The sequence below is a fragment of the Capra hircus genome, chromosome 4 (assembly GCF_001704415.2).
Source record: "Capra hircus breed San Clemente chromosome 4, ASM170441v1, whole genome shotgun sequence".
Classification (NCBI taxonomy): Eukaryota; Metazoa; Chordata; class Mammalia; order Artiodactyla; family Bovidae; genus Capra; species Capra hircus.
In genome coordinates, this window is record NC_030811.1 from 59,202,710 (window position 1) to 59,218,161 (window position 15,452).

Sequence of the window (15,452 nt, forward strand, 5' to 3'; positions counted from 1 at the left end):
TGTGGCAAGTCACCGAGCTTGTGATAATTTGCTAGGGCAGTCAGGGAAAGCTAATACAAATGCTATGGAACATCAAATCAGTGATGTGGGTGAAGGAAAAAGAAACTTGAGAAACTATTCTGGAAAACAGAAGATAGAGAACAAGAGTCAAGGTTTAGATACAGGAGATGGAACTGATAGCCCACATTAGGCCTTTTGGTATTGGTGATTATTGAGGTTAGTTCCCTGGACAAACCTAGACAGCATATTAAAAAGACACATTACTTTGCCGTCAAAGGTCCATCTAGTCAAAGCTATGGTTTTTCCAGTAGTCATATATGGATGTGAGAGTTGGACCATAAAGAAAGCTGAGCACTGAAGAATCGATGCTTTTGAACTGTGGTGTTGGAGAAGACTCTTGAGAGTTCCTTGGACTACAAGAAGATCCAACCAGTCCATCTAAAGGAAATCAGTCCTTAATATTCATTGGAAAGCTGAAACTCCAGTACTTTGAGTACCTGATACAAAGAACTAACTCATTTGAAAAGACCCTAATGCAGGGAAAGATTGAAGTTGGGAGGAGAAGAGGAGGACAGTGGATAAGATGGTTGGATGGCATCACTGACTCAATGGACATGAGTCTGAGTAAGCTCCAGGAGTTGGTAATGGACAGGGAAGCCTGGTATGCTGCAGTCCATAGGGTCAGAAAGAGTCAGACGTGACTAAGCAACTGAACTGAACTGATCAGATACTTCCCTGAGCTAATGAGAGACTGTGTATAAATCTAAAGAGCTCACTAACCACATTCTAAAGAAACTCAGGTGAAAGAGGCCCATATCTGGGCATACCCTGGGGCACATACAGAATACAAGAATAAAGGGGAGGAAAAAACACATTTCATAAGTGCCCAAACAGAAGAATTATAAAAATCAAGATGACTTTAGGTCTGTTCTCTATATTGAACCTGTCAGATTAGAATACCAGGGAGTTGTTTTTTTTTGTTTTTGTTTTTTTTTTAAGTTTAGATATATTCACACCTATCTGGCTTGGGAATCTGAAACAGTAAAAGCTCTTCTGCTTATCAAGTAAGTTTGCGAACCATCTATAAAGGGGGAGGGGGGGTTATGTTGTAGCCCAGCTACTTTATACTTACTGAAGTGTCCTCTGTGTATGAAGCCCATCAGAAGGGCTTCTGAGAAGCCCATTCTCAGACATGCAAGGGCTTAGGAAAATAAACATGTTCCTTTCTTTTAAATTTTAAAGATACGTTGTAGAAACTGAAGTGGTAAGGAAGCATAGAGCTCAAGAATAGGTCGCATAGGCACTGTAATCAGTAAACCTACAGAGCAGTTTAAATTATTATTTTAAGTCTGGTTATCCAGCAGATACGAATGTCAGAAATTGTTCCTAAGATAAACTGTAGAATGGAAGGTCAACAGGACCTGTGTTCTGGGTCTAAACCCTAGAGTGCTGTTAACAGAGATAAATGAGGGAAGAGGAGGTAGTTTGTTGTGTGATTTATCTGAAATAGGTTGGTACCCAAAAAAGTTATTTCCTGTATTATTTTAATCTTTGGAGAATTGTTAATGGCTAAAGAAAGATTCTGAATAGTATTGGTACCAGTAATTGCCATTTACTCTGGTAAAAGGAGATTTTTACCCAGTTTTTACCTTTTACTAGTAAAAGGGTGTTTACTCTGAGGTACGCAGCATGCTAAAAGCTCTACCTTCATCATCTCTGCTCAAGACCACGCTGTGGTTGCCAGGTCCTTTCCCTCCCACCCACTGTTCTTAAGGTTCCTAAGATCCTGCACCAGTAGGTGGTGCTACTTGAACCCCAGGCTGGCTGCTCCCAGAGCTCTTCTCTGTCCCTGTGCTAATATGAAAAACTTACAGGTAAATCCTGGAAGATTCAAAAACAACTGGAACTTCTCAAACACTGGAAACAGGAAAACAAAACTCATCATAAAGCAGAGCAAGAAAAGCATCAATATATTTTTAAAAGCAGAAAAGGCACAGGGTACTTTCTTTAACCACAGTGTACTAGAATTATAGAAGACACAACATTATAAAATTTAAAACCCAAATACTTAGAGATTTAAAAACGAGCATAATCCAAACACTATGGAGTCTGTAAGAGACCAGAGCAGACTAGACATAAAGAAACAAGAAGGCTCCATCACTGGATTTGAAACAAGGACACATATTTCCCTGTAGAAAAATTCATGGCTTTATATATACAAGAAATCATCTAGATCACTGAATATTTAACCAAGAAGGCAAATAGAGAAACTAAGGAAAACGGTGGAAGTCGGAGAAAGAAATCAAAAAAGATAAATGTTGACCTTAATTAATTAGAAAAAGATGTTAAGCTTGATAAATCCTGTTGCTGATTTTCTCAGAAGACCAACAATATAGACTGATTTCTCAGAAATCTAATTTTTTAATTGAGAAGAAATATCTGTACACATTAAGGAGGAAGGGGGCCTGACCGCAGAATCAGAAGTTGTTTTTAAGTTAAAAATGATTACTAGTGCAATTCCGGGCTCCAAATTTGAAAATCTGAATGGATTAGACAGTCTTCGAAGAAATGGAACTTACTGTAATTGATGCAAGCAGTTGAAAACCTGAATAGAAGAAAAACCACAGGAAGATCATCAGAGAAGTTTCCTGCCCACTGTTTTGCAGACTAGTTCTTGCAAACTTGCCAAGAAGTTACCCAAGCTAAATTCCACATAGACTCTTCTAGTCCTAATGTGCTGATTCAGCACTTGGCTTTGGCGGGAAAGAGTGGGATGCAAGCATGTTTGACTGTGATGGGGTTGAAAGGTCCCATGTGAGAAGAACCCCTCCTCCCCTGGGAGCTGGTCCTCTCTTCCCAAGTCTGTGCCCACTTGCATCCAGAGGCTGATGACCATTGTGTTCTTAACCCTCAGCCAGTGGTGGAACATAATAAAGCATTAGGGAAAATGAGTCTGAACCTAACACCCACGGCAACTTCTAAAATTTGGTGATCGAAAGAGGGAACTCTTCCTTACTTTGCTCAGGGGAAGATAACGGGGAGCTTTCCTCAAAAGGGAAGTGTTCAGACAGCTGGATTGATATGCTTTCTGAATTTGGCTTTTGTGAAGTTTCATAAGTGCCCCCACCCCATCCTACCTGGGACACATGAGTAGAGAGCAGCCAGTTCCTGGGACCAGTGGCCCTGCTTACAGTTCTGCCCTTCTCTCCATCCTCTCCTCCTGCCACTCCTGTTCCTTGCTGGAAGGCTGCCTGTCTCCACCCCACTAGTTTATTCCGCTGTGGCCAAGACTCTGGCTTCCTGCTGAAGGTGTGCGTGGAAACCCTGCTGTCCTCAGTGGCCTGGCTGCCAGGCCCGGGGACAGTTTGGGCTGCTGCACTGGCACAGAACTTGCATTCCCAGGAATTGCCCACGCCGTCCCTTTTTCCTGCAGAAGAGGTGGTGGAAATATTGTATTACCAGAAAGCAAAACAAAACCACCCTGGCATTGTTTAGGACTCTTTTGACATTTAGTGTGTTAGTCATTCAGTCGTGTCTGACTCTTTGCGAGCCCAGAAGTTTCCTCTATCCATGGAACTCTCCAGGCAAGAATACTGGAGTGGGTAGCCATTCTCTTCTCCAGGGGATCTCCTGACCCAGGGATCAAGACAGGGTCTCCGTATTGCAGGCAGATTCTTTACCATCTGAGCCACCAGGGAAGCCCCTTTCTGACCTTTACGATTCCCCCAAATTGTACAAATGGTGATTATGCTCTGAAAGAAAAGCTGAGCCCTGTAGATGATACCGTTGGTGGAGAGGGATGATGATACCGCAGGGGAGGGGTGGTGAAAGCAAGGAAGGAGGGAAAGAAAGGAAGAAGCCCTGAGAGGGGTCGTGTCTGCACTTCATTACATATTTATATATATTTAGATGGCTCAGATGGTAAAGAATCTGCCTGCAATGCAGGAGACCTGAGTTTGATTCCTGGGTCTGTAACATCCCCTGTAGAATGACATGGAAACCGAGTTCAGTATTCTTGCCTGGAGAATTCCATGGACAGAGGAGCCTAGTGGGCTACAGTCCATGGGTTGCAAAGAGTCGGACATAACAGAGCAACTATCAATTTTCCCCCATATTTATATCTGTATATAATTATAAAACTAAGATCATGGCATCGGGTCCCATCACTTTATGGCAAATAGATGGGGAAACAGTGGAAACAGTGACAGACTTTATTTTTTTGGGCTCCAAAATCACTGCAGATGGTGACTGCAGCCATGAAATTAAAAGATGCTTGCTCCTTGGAAGAAAAGTCATGACCAACCTAGACAGCATATTATAAAGCAGAGGCTTTACTTTGCCAACAAAGGTCTGTATAGTCAAAGCAATGGTTTTTCCAGTAGTCATGTATGGATGTGAGAGTTGGACTATAAAGAAAGCTGAGCACTGAAGAATTGATGCTTTTGAACTGTGGTGTTGGAGAAGACTCTCGAGAGTCCCTTGGACAGAAAGGAGATCCAACCAGTCCATCTAAAGGAAATCAGTCCTTAATATTCATTGGAAGGATTGATGCTGAAGCTGAAACTCCGATACTTTGAGCATCTGATGCGAAGAACTGACTCATTTGAAAAGACCCTGATGCAGGAAATTATTGAAGGTTGGAGAAGGGGATGACAGTGGATGAGATGGTTGGATGGCATCACTGACTCGATGGACATGAGTTTGAGTAAGCTCCAGGAGTTGGTGATGGACAGGGAGGCCTGGTGTGCTGCAGTCCATGGGGTCGCAAAGAGTTGGACACAACTGAGCAACTGAACTGATGTTTATTTATTATAATTATAATTATATGAACTTAATATGGTGATGAATTCTTGGCTTACCTTCTGCACCTGAGGCAAATTGTGCTGGGGACCTACCATCCTACCCCTTCTACCTGGAATTGAATCTCACTGTTTCCTCTTCTTTACCTCCCATCCATCCATTCCTCACCCTGTGAAACCTGGTGTCTCTACCACTTCCTGAAAGTTCTCTGTTCCAGGACACCAGCCCCAGCTTCCCTGGCTTCCTCAGAATCAGAGCCAGCACCACCACCCCCCCACACCCCACAACTTTGTGTGTCGCGCTCTCCCCTTGGCTCTTGGGCCTCGTGCTCTGGGTTTTCCTTCACCTTCCTGGAAGTTCCTTCTCTGTTCCCCCAACAGGCCCTGCTCCTCTGCCTGCCTATTATGTGGTGATGGTCCTCGGGCTCTGTCCCTCTGCACAGCCCCCTGGGTGACCTGCCTCTTCAGTCACCGTCCTCGTGTGCCTGGTGTCCACTGCAGAGCCCGGAACTTGCGGAGGGACAGTCAGCTGCTGTTCATATCCCACTGAGAGTTCCCACAGGCCCCAGCGTCAGTGTGTCCAGGACCTGACTCACTGTCTTCAGGCCACATAGCTGGTCCTTCCAGCCCCCACTTTCACAGGCTGGGAGCCGAGGGGATGTTTCTCTCCCACACCCCCGACAGCTGCTTCTTCATCAGGTCCTGCCAGCTGCTGATCAATTTGAAAATAGCCCAGTGCCTTTTCCCCACACCAGCCTCCGTCATCTCTTCCTAGGACCTATCTCAGGTCTCCCTGCCTCCAGTCTTGTCCTCCATCCCACTCCACCCCCATGGGTTCTCCACATCAGAGCCATTTTACACACTTATCGGGCATCTCCTGTGTCCTGGGTCCTCTGCCACACCACAGCTCTAAATCATCTGGCCGCTCCTTGCCCCCCAAGTACAGGCTTACAGGCCAAGCTCAGGCTTAACAAACCCTCTCGGAGGCCTGGCCCTGCCTATTTCTGCAGAAGACTCTTTCAGCACTTGTGCCACACCTCAGACACCCCATGTTCCCTGGTCATTCTGCAGTCCCTGTGGGGGCTGTGCCTGACCTCCCACCTTGTGCTGCTCCTGGCACCCCACCTCTGCCTTGCAAGCCCGCAAGTGTCAGCCTAGGAGTCACTTCCCAGGAAGCCTCCCAGCTGTGTGTTACCAAGTCCTTCAAAGAGCTTCACAGCAGCCGAGTTTGCCTCTAGAGAGCGCTCTTCACCTGGTTGATGCACTTACCTTGTTCCTCCCTTAAGCTTAGAAGTTTGAAGGCAAAGACTACGTTGTATCATTGTACATCATTGTTTCCTCCGCATACATCATTGTTTCCTCTGCATCCAGCAGTGCCTGGTGCATAATACTTAGCCCTTAAATACTTTATCTGGGTAGTGAATGCTGGCTCCATTGTATTACACCCTTTCTGCGTTTATTGAAACCTGCTATATCTCATGCACTAAGCTATGGCACTTAATAAATGCAATGGAAACTCAAAGTGTCAGAATCCTCAGAGAAAGCAGGCTAGAGTGAATTCTTGACTCTGGTGCCATGTGGGTCATAATCTGTTCTGGAAGCGAGAGTTTCTGTATAGTTGGGAGTTTATTCTTTTAAGTGCCTTTGTGCAACCACATAGTTACCTTTTATTTGCCTTTAAGGGGTCATTGAGGTTCGTTCAGCCTGCCACCCTAAGCAACAGGGTGCCCTCCATCTTCTCTTTAACTTTGCCTCCTCTTTTCCTTGCTGTCAGTGTCTACCTGACTCGTTCCCCTTCACCACTTCAAATTCCATTACAGACCTCACTGTGCCAGCCACTAATGAGCTCTATAAGATATCTGCCCTCAAGTGCTTCATTTCCTTGCCGCTTACTTAGCAAACATTAATTGCATGCATTCTAGGTCCTTCTAAGTGTTGCCCATCTTGACTTCAGAACTTGGCCTTAAAATGGCCATTTTTCAAATAAATTATGGCTGTCAGCTGCTTTTGTGTGACTTGCCTCTGTTCTCAAAGTCAAGTGTGGAAAAGAAATAGAAACTTCCATCTGATGGGAGCTCTGCTGTTTTCAGAGGATGCTGACCCAGCACCGGGTCACCCCACAGACATGCCCTGTTTAGTCTGGCTCTGCTGGTCCATGTTGGAACCTGGAGAGCCTCAGAGAGACATGCCTCCCATAGCTTATGCCCCAGCAGCATCCTAGCCCCTTTGAGGTCAGAAACAATAGTGCATTCATCTTTGTTTTCCTGGTGCCAGTGTATGTTTGTGGAATTAGCAAAAGAATGGAAAAAGGGAAGGAAAGAGTGAGACATGGTGAAAGGGAGGGAGAAAAGAGGGGCAAAACTGAAATTGAGAGATGAGATTCCTTCCAAGGTAAGGAGTTAGAGGTGTCAGATGGAGGATTTGGTAAACGAGTTCATTGCTTCTTCGTGTGTGTGAAATTTCCTCCCAGGGAGTATCTGATGTGCTGGAAGAATCTGATACCATAAACACTGAAACAAATACTCCGAACCTGGAGAGTTTCCAATAAGGTAAGAACTAACAGTAGGACAGTTATGTAATGGGAAAAATCTCGAAACTCCTGAAGATTACAACTCTAAGGAGGAAGAAACCCGAGCTTTCTGAAGAAATCCACTGTTATGAGGAGCTGGAGCAGTAACTTCTGATTAACATGTATTGTTTCCATTATGAACCTCAAACCATCTAGATTTGAGTGTCTTGTTATCTTTTCTCCATCTGCCCTTAAAGCAAGCTCATCTGTCTTGCTGGGTTTTAGTAGTGTGAAAAGGTCTTTATTTTTTTTCTGCTCCCATTCAATACACAAAACCTATTTGGTATTGATTTTAGAGCAGAAGTTAAATTGGTTTCATCTCACATGCCAACTTCACTGGATTGGCTGTGGCTTACTGGAGTGTTCAGAAGGATTCTGAAGCTGTATATAAGCTAATGGGGGGAAGTTCCATGCAAAGAGGTGAAGAGGGTTGGAGAGTGTGCATGCCAAGTATTTGCTATCCCTGTTCAAGAGAAAAGTAACCTGGTGAAAGCAGGGAATAGCATCCTTCAGATTTTGACTCTGAAAAGAGTCAACAGATATTGTTTTAATTTCATCTTCATTCAAAGCCTGAGACTGTTGGTTTTCAGATCATGTTCTACAGTGGTTTGAATATAGTATCTCTGTGAATAGAGAGAAAAAGAGAGTTGAGTTTATTAACAGTGTTTAAATCTCTTTCTCCAACCTGTTGATATCTGATCCTAAATCGGACTTCATGACTATAGAAAAGGGCAGGAACAAGAGACTGTTTTGGAAGTCCCTCCAATATAAGTATTTTCCAGTGGTTATTTCAGAAGCAGTTTAAGCTTCTGAAACTTGAGTTACAGCTGGACCCTCCTTAGCCTGTAACTTGCTGTCCATGTTGATAACCTGGAATCTAGAAGTGTGCATTGGGAATTAGAGTGTGCCGAGGAGTGGCTGGTAGCTTTGACCTACCACCAGACAGAGCAGGCATTTCTACAAATGTGTGTAGCACTGGCCACCCTGAGGAAGACATGAAACACACAGAGTCATCTCATTGGAGGGCTTCCTTTTCAGACAGAGAAACTGAAGCTTGACCAGGGATTTTAGCTATCCATACCAGTAGCAATTTGGTCTGCAAGACCCTGGGCCCTCATGGGTGGCCAGTAAATAAATATCCCTGGGTGTCCTTCATGTCAGTTATAGACACCACAGATGTAGTGAGAAGACCCCTGGGCCCCCGGCCTCAAAGAGGTTCCCTGCTAGTGAGAGGAAACAGACAAAAGCAACCTGACAAATAAATGCTTTAGGCTTCCCAGATGGCTCAGTGGTAAAAACCCGCCTGCCAATGCAGGAGACTCGGGTTGGATCGCTGAGTTGGGAAGATCCCCTTGAGGAGGAAGTGGCAACCTGCTCCAGTATTCTTGCCTGGGAAATCCCTTGTACAGAGGAACCTGGTGGCTACAACCCATGGGGTTGCAAAAGGGTCAGACATGACTTAGTGACTAAACAACAACAACCAGTGGAAAAAAAAAAAAAATCCAAGGTGACCAGGAATGCTGCTTGGAGAAGTTAACATTTGAACTTAGCCTAGGATGATGTAATTAGATGTAATTGGTGTTGTCAAGGTCTTGGGGAAGACTTTTTCATGCCAGAGAAACAGCAAAAGCAAACATGTCCAAGAGATGAAGGAAACTCAGTGACTGGAGCAGAGCGAATGCACAGGGTCTTGTCCATTAGCCCTGATGTCTGCTGAATTGGTGGTGGTGGTGGTTTCTTGTAGGCCTTTAACACTTTTATTGCATTTGCTGAATTTGCTTTTAAGTAAACCTTTGCATTTGGTTGGGCAGTGCCTGCCTGTCTGTATAGGGAGATTATTAAGAATTCTGTAGGTTGAGGTGAAACTTGTTACAGGCATAACTTCCTTTGAGGGAGGTGTGTGGTACAGATGGGGCCCATTTCTGCTCTGGAGAGCTGGTGCAGGTTGGTAGGGGTGCAATGCCCAGTGGCCACAAGCAGATTAGCTGGGTGGGGAGGGAGCAGAACGACACCATGGAGAGCTGACCTGCCCCCTAAACAATCTCACCAAGCTCTCACTTCCTCCTGTGTGCTGGGCAGTATTGCCCTGGCTGCCTGCTCATTGTGTCCCCAGACACTTCAAAAGCAACTTGTCACAGAAGGGACCTGCTCCCACACGTCTGAACTCCCTCCTCTCAGCTGCTGGCTGAAGTCTGGGCTCTGGCCCCTAACTTGGAAACTGGCGAGTTGTATACGCTCTAAGCCCTTTCTCTCCTCCACAGTGCCTCTGTCCCTGGTTGCCTTTCTCCCCAGTCCCCTCCCTTGGCAAGGCTAAGCTGGTCCCTCCTAGAGGAACCCGCCTCTGCCCTTGGCCAGGCTGGGCTCCTCTTGGCTCCCCAGCCAGTCCACTTGGCACCCTACTGGTCCTTTCCCTCAGCGTGGCCTCTGGGAGGCTGTGAACTCCTTGTGGGTAGGGAGCAGGTTAAAGTCATCAGGTGCTCTTAGCTTCCTGCACCCAGTAGGGCTCCATCCATATGCAGTAACAAATGAGAGGGTGAGCAGGCCGTCTTCATAAGGAGTGATTTTAGCTATTTGTTCTCACCAGAGGGACATCAAGGGAAGATTAGTGCTGAACATGGGTAACTGTTTTCTTCTTTATATTCCTCTGAATTTATTGAAGTTGCTCACATAAGCAACTATCGATTGCTTTTAGAAATTTTTGTGGGGAAATGTATGCAACATGAAATTTACTATTTCAGCCATTAATAAGTGTACATTTCACTGACATTAAGCACATTCATTTTGTGTGCAACCATCGCCTGCAACTGCAGAACATTTTCCCAAACAGAAGCTCCATACCCAATAAGTAAGAACTCCCCATTCCTCACCCCCCAGCCCCTGGCAACCAGCACTCTACTTCCAGTCTCTCTGGGTTTGACAAGTCTAGGGACTTCGTGTAAGAAGAATCATACAGTATTTGTCCTTTTGCGTCTGGCTTATTTCACTGAGCATGATGTCTTCACATTTCCTCTATGTTGTAGCAAGTGCCAGAATTTCCTTCTCTTAAGGCTGAATAATATTTTATCATATGTGTGTCCTGTATTTTGTTTATCCACTTATCCACTGAGGCACATTGAAGTTGTTCTCACCTTTTGGCTGCTGTGAATCATGCTACTGTGAACGTGGGTGTGCAAATATCTGTCCTTGTTTTCAACTCTTGTGGGTATATGCCAAGAAGTGGAATTGCTGGATTATATGGTAAAATCATTTTTACAATTCAGAAACATTTTAGATAGTTCTGAAATGGTCATTTCAGCTCAAACCAAAGGTCACCTTCAGACTGGGGCTGGTGTAGAAATGCAGGCTGAAATTTCAGACCTTTGTTTTCATGATTTGTCTCATGCTTGGCGACGTGAAATGTTTTGTTTTCAAGTGTGGTTTTAATTTTTTTCTTACAGCATCAAGCTGCTAGCTGTGCAAGAACTACTTGACAGAGAGGCCCTGGAAAAGGTAAATATTTTATTCTCCCTACCCCAGATTCATAAACTTAGAGAAGAGTGCCACACACAGGAAAAACTCCATTCTCTATTGCCAGAGAGAGCACTTGCAACAAAGTTGGTCTGTTATTTTGTATTCATAACAGTCAGTGAACCCTGCAGATTTTTAGTCAGAATGCCCCCATATTGCTCATAGGCCATTAACGCTTGCAAACTCTCCCTTGCTTGGCTTTTTCAGAGTTGAGTGAAAGCAGAGGCTCGTCTTGCTGTGGGCCAGGCTCTGGAGCAGGCTTTCTGTGCCCGGAAACACCACACACCCGATGCTGCCAGCGTGCCAGATTCTGTACCTCCCTCCATCTCTGCTTGTGTGTGTTCTTGTCCGAGCTTGTGGATGCTAAAGTTGAGGCAGCAAGGTTAGGGAACTTGCTCTAATTAGGAAAATTAGCCAAGTGGCAGAGTAAGGATTTGAGCCCCATGGTTTTATTTCTAAAACCAGTGTTTTTTCTGTTGAATAGTCAAGCTCATGAGTTTGAACTCCTTTGGGAGCTGCTTCTGTGGTTTGGGAAACTCTGTCCCACATGTGCCCTGGAAGGAGCTAGTCAGTGTGTCTTAGTTCTCCATGTTCAAGTCAAGCACTCAGCTGGGGACCTTTTGCTGGTTGTGGGTTCAGTCTGAGTGCTGGGTGGCCCAGGTGCCACCCCGTGGGCCTCCCAAGCAGTTCCCCTGGGTGGCTCAGGACTCTTGCCGAGTATGTGGCCATGGTTATTAATCAGACTCTCTAAGGGTAATGTAAAAGAAATTGGTTAGCGAGATAAGCACCCAAGTGATATTATTCATATAATTTAAAATATTTTGATTAGTAGTCAGTCTGCTGGTTGTCACTAAAGCAAATAAAGTCTTTAAGCACCAGGCAGTGATGTGTAGGGAGGGAGGTATCTATCTGAACTCTGGCTCCAAATTTCACGTCCCTCCAGCCTTATTTGTATCACAGTTGGAACAAGGGTGGTGCTGCCCGCCTGACCTCAGAGAGATGACATGAGAACCAAATGAGTTAGCGCGGCGGAAGGGCTTCCTAAGTGCCAAAGGTCTCGACTCATTAATTGTTAACTACTCCTATCAATTCTTAATCCAGCTATTAAAACACACTAGGTGTACATGAAGATTCTTTGTATGTTTTTGAAACTTTTAAAAAGTTACCCCTCCAGAAACAATTTTCTTCTCAGTATTCACTACAGGTATTTGTTTAGTCTTCACTTAAAAAAAAAATTAGACAAAACTGGTAAACATATGGCGACCATGTGCTAAGGTGCATCAGCACAATAGAAACACAGGCACCAAAAATATCTGTAGCTCTTTAGAGTTGTGTTAATACCCTTTGTGGAGAGGCCACACAGCCAAGCCAGTGTGGGATACTAACAGCTTGTGGAGTCCAACAGAAAGGGAGCTTATAGTGTGGGGTTTGCCCAGCTGGGCCCAGAGCCACCTCGTCCTTCTTAAGCGGGTTATCTTGAGTTATCAGCCTTCTCTGTGGTTTACTTTGCCAGTCTGTAAAGTGGGACTCTTTATAACCCAAAATTCACAGAAGATTTGAGAAGATCAAGTAGACAGCTTATGTGAAGGACTTAACTCCATACCTGGCGCTCAGTGCTCCCGCAGAGTCAGCTACAGCCCGTGTTGTTTCCCCTTCCTCTTCCTCCTCCCTCCCTCCCTCCCTCTTTCTCACCATGTTTGATGATGGTTTTGTACTGTTCCCCTATCTCCATAAATGACCAGTAGAAAGACCGATAAGATAGTTTAAATGTGCACAGGGGCCAGCTAGGAGCCAAGGTGACTCAGTTTCCTTCTTCCCTCTTTCATTCGTGTGTTCATTCATTCACTCACACTACAGGCTTTTGTTGAGCTTTCAATATGCAGGCAAGTAGCAAGCATTTCTAGAAAAGTCCAGAAGCGATCAGTAGACTTGAGCTTGGCAGCCAGTTGTATTTTGAGTGACACATGGCTTATACCTGTCTTAGTGCTATTTTTTGCAATAAGATTGGTTCAGTTCATGTTAGAATAAGATACATTCCCTAAAGAGCCTTATGAATTATAGCTTCTCACCTACCCAGACAAATTAAAGAATCACCAAGGAAAGTTCTCGGTAAGCTATAGCAATAGCTTTGCTACTCAGAGTGTGGTCTGCAGACCGACAGTATTATAAGCGTGTTAGAAATGCAGAATCTCAGACCCCATTGCCTGATTCAGTTTGCATTCTGACAAGACCCCAGGTGGTTCTTGTGTACCAAAGTCCAAGAAGTTCTCCTGAGGAGTATCAGTTACTATCACGATCACTGCTGTTGACTAGGCCAGTTTCATAGAGAACCTCTGAGGTGTCAGCTTTTTGCCTTAGTGGGCAATCAGGCTTGCTTTCTTGTGTCAAGAGAAGTAAAACACCAGAAGTCTATTTGTAAACAGTTTTTATCTGGTTTGCCTGCTTTTTGCTTTCATTGAGAAAATAGGCTTAGTTAATTTAATACGTGGAGCCAGCAAGAATGACCTCAGACACAGATCCTACAAACCTCGCACCTCTTTAACTGTCTTTACAGTTGGGCTTCATGTGGCAACCTGCTTTAGGGTTTTGCAATTACTGAACTCCTTAGATCCCACCACAATGGGGCTAGTCCCTTCCAGACAGTCCCAACAGTGGGGACTTACACATGCCTTTCACTTATAAGATGGAGGCTTTTCTGAAGGAGTCATTTCCCTCATAGGTATTTGTAGGTTAAATTTCACCAGCAAAATATTTAAATTATATAAAACATAAAAGGCAAAAAAAAAAAAAAAAACATAAAAGGCTACAAACCAGCAGCAGCAGTGTTTGGGAGTCTTCTCCAAAACAGAGTAAGACTTTTAGTGCTTTTTCTTGCTGATGTTAGACAGTGCTGTGATCTTAGCATTTTAGTTCAAAACTAGCAGCCATTTGTCTGACTTGTACTTTCTCTGGCTTTAGGTGGAGAGCTTGTTAATTTTAGGAAGTGCCAAGGCTTTGTGGGTTTCTACAGAGCACAGAGGAGCTGTGGGGAGACTGCTGTAGGAGAGCGGGGGTCCCCTCCCAGCCCTGGCTCGGTTTAGCCATTAGACCTGGCAGGCTGCCTTCCTCAGAGGCCCTGGCCTCTTTCCTTATCCACGTAACCGCTTTCTGTTCCTTTTGTGGATCTTTCCTCTAAAAGTCGTTAAAAGTCTTGGGTTTCACAGATGATCCTTGATCACATTGTGAAGAGAGGAAAATTCTCCTTTTCATGCTCTGTTAATTCTTTCTCTGCTCCTTGATCCAGTGATTCTTACTGGTTTTAGGGGCTTCCATGTTTCATCTGAATGGAGAGGAGGGTGGTGAACACCTGCCCAGTGACTGCCGTATGTAGATCAGCAGGTTCCCAGTTTTTAACCTCTTCAAACACTTTGTCTTAATTCAGGTGTCATCGTTTGGGATGGAGACTGGGAACAAAGGGGTCAAATCTCTGAATTTCTCTTCTCCATCAACATTACACAAAGGCATTTCCCAGACAAGTGACAGTTATTTGTCATTTTATTTAAAAAATAAGTTATAGACCATACAATTAATAATTGCTTCTTGTTCCAGAAATCTGTTAGAACTTTGGGAAGTGTTAGTTGCTCAGCTGTGTCTGACTCTTTGCAACCCCATGGACTGCAGCATGCCAAGCTCCTCTGTCTGTGGGACTTCCCAGGCAAGAATATTGGAGTGGGTTGCCATTTCTTTCTCCAGGGGATCTTTCTGACCCAGGGATCAAACTCGTGTCTCCTATGTTGGCAGGCAGATTCTTTATCATTTGAGCATAAGTGTCAGGATATGTGACCTTTCTTTGAAAAAGTGTTTTTTGTTTTTTTTTTTCCAAATATCCATTAGGTGCCAAGAGCAAGAACTTGCTCTGAGACAGATGTAGGTCTTCCCACCTTCTCTGTTTTCTGTGCTTTAAGAGCAGGATGCTTTTGTTTTTCTGAGTCACACAGACTTGTTTCCCAGGCTTTATAGACAGGCCCCATCTAACGCCTTTAAACGTGGCATTGCATGAAGGGAAACAAAAATATTGGTACAGCTTGATTTAGTAAGATCACTTTCCAATGACCCTTTCAAACAGTTTCCTGCAAAGCTGCAAACAATACTTTGGCCGTTCCCTCCAGCTGGAGGTCACCTTCTCCCTGGAGGGGCCAGAGGGCAGGGCACCAGCTGACCCTAACCGAGACCCAAGTCTGCCTGAAGAGCTGTCTGTGAGAGCCAGGTCTCCTGGGGGTTCAGGATGCCCAACTCATAGTCATCGGCTGTCCTACCCCACCTCGGCCCCCACCCTGTTTGCGAAATTGTCTAGGACAAAATGCCTGCCAGTCTCCATGCTGCTCCTGCGGCTAGACATCTTTCCTAGAATTTCCATTGTGAAGTCTCGCTCTTAGTCCAGTTTTCCTGCAGGTAGAGCAAGTGATCTCTGTGGCCTCTTGTGCTTTCCATGTGAGAGGAAGCACATGCATTTCACCAACAAGCCTCAGAACAGAAAAATTGAACTTGGTGTTTGCACACGGTGGCGAAGCAGGGACTTTTCCAACTGAACCCTAGCA

General features: G+C 44.8%; 1 protein-coding gene across 2 annotated transcripts in view; it reads left to right on the top strand.

The window, feature by feature from the left end:
* Window positions 1-15,452, top strand: part of EEPD1 (endonuclease/exonuclease/phosphatase family domain containing 1) — a 122,955-nt gene that overhangs the window by 70,121 nt on the left and 37,382 nt on the right. For both annotated transcript variants that reach the window (XM_018047149.1, XM_005679190.3), the window contains exon 3: window positions 10,806-10,857. In XM_018047149.1, the coding sequence (XP_017902638.1) occupies window positions 10,806-10,857 (52 nt within the window). The remainder of the gene's footprint in view (window positions 1-10,805; window positions 10,858-15,452) is intronic.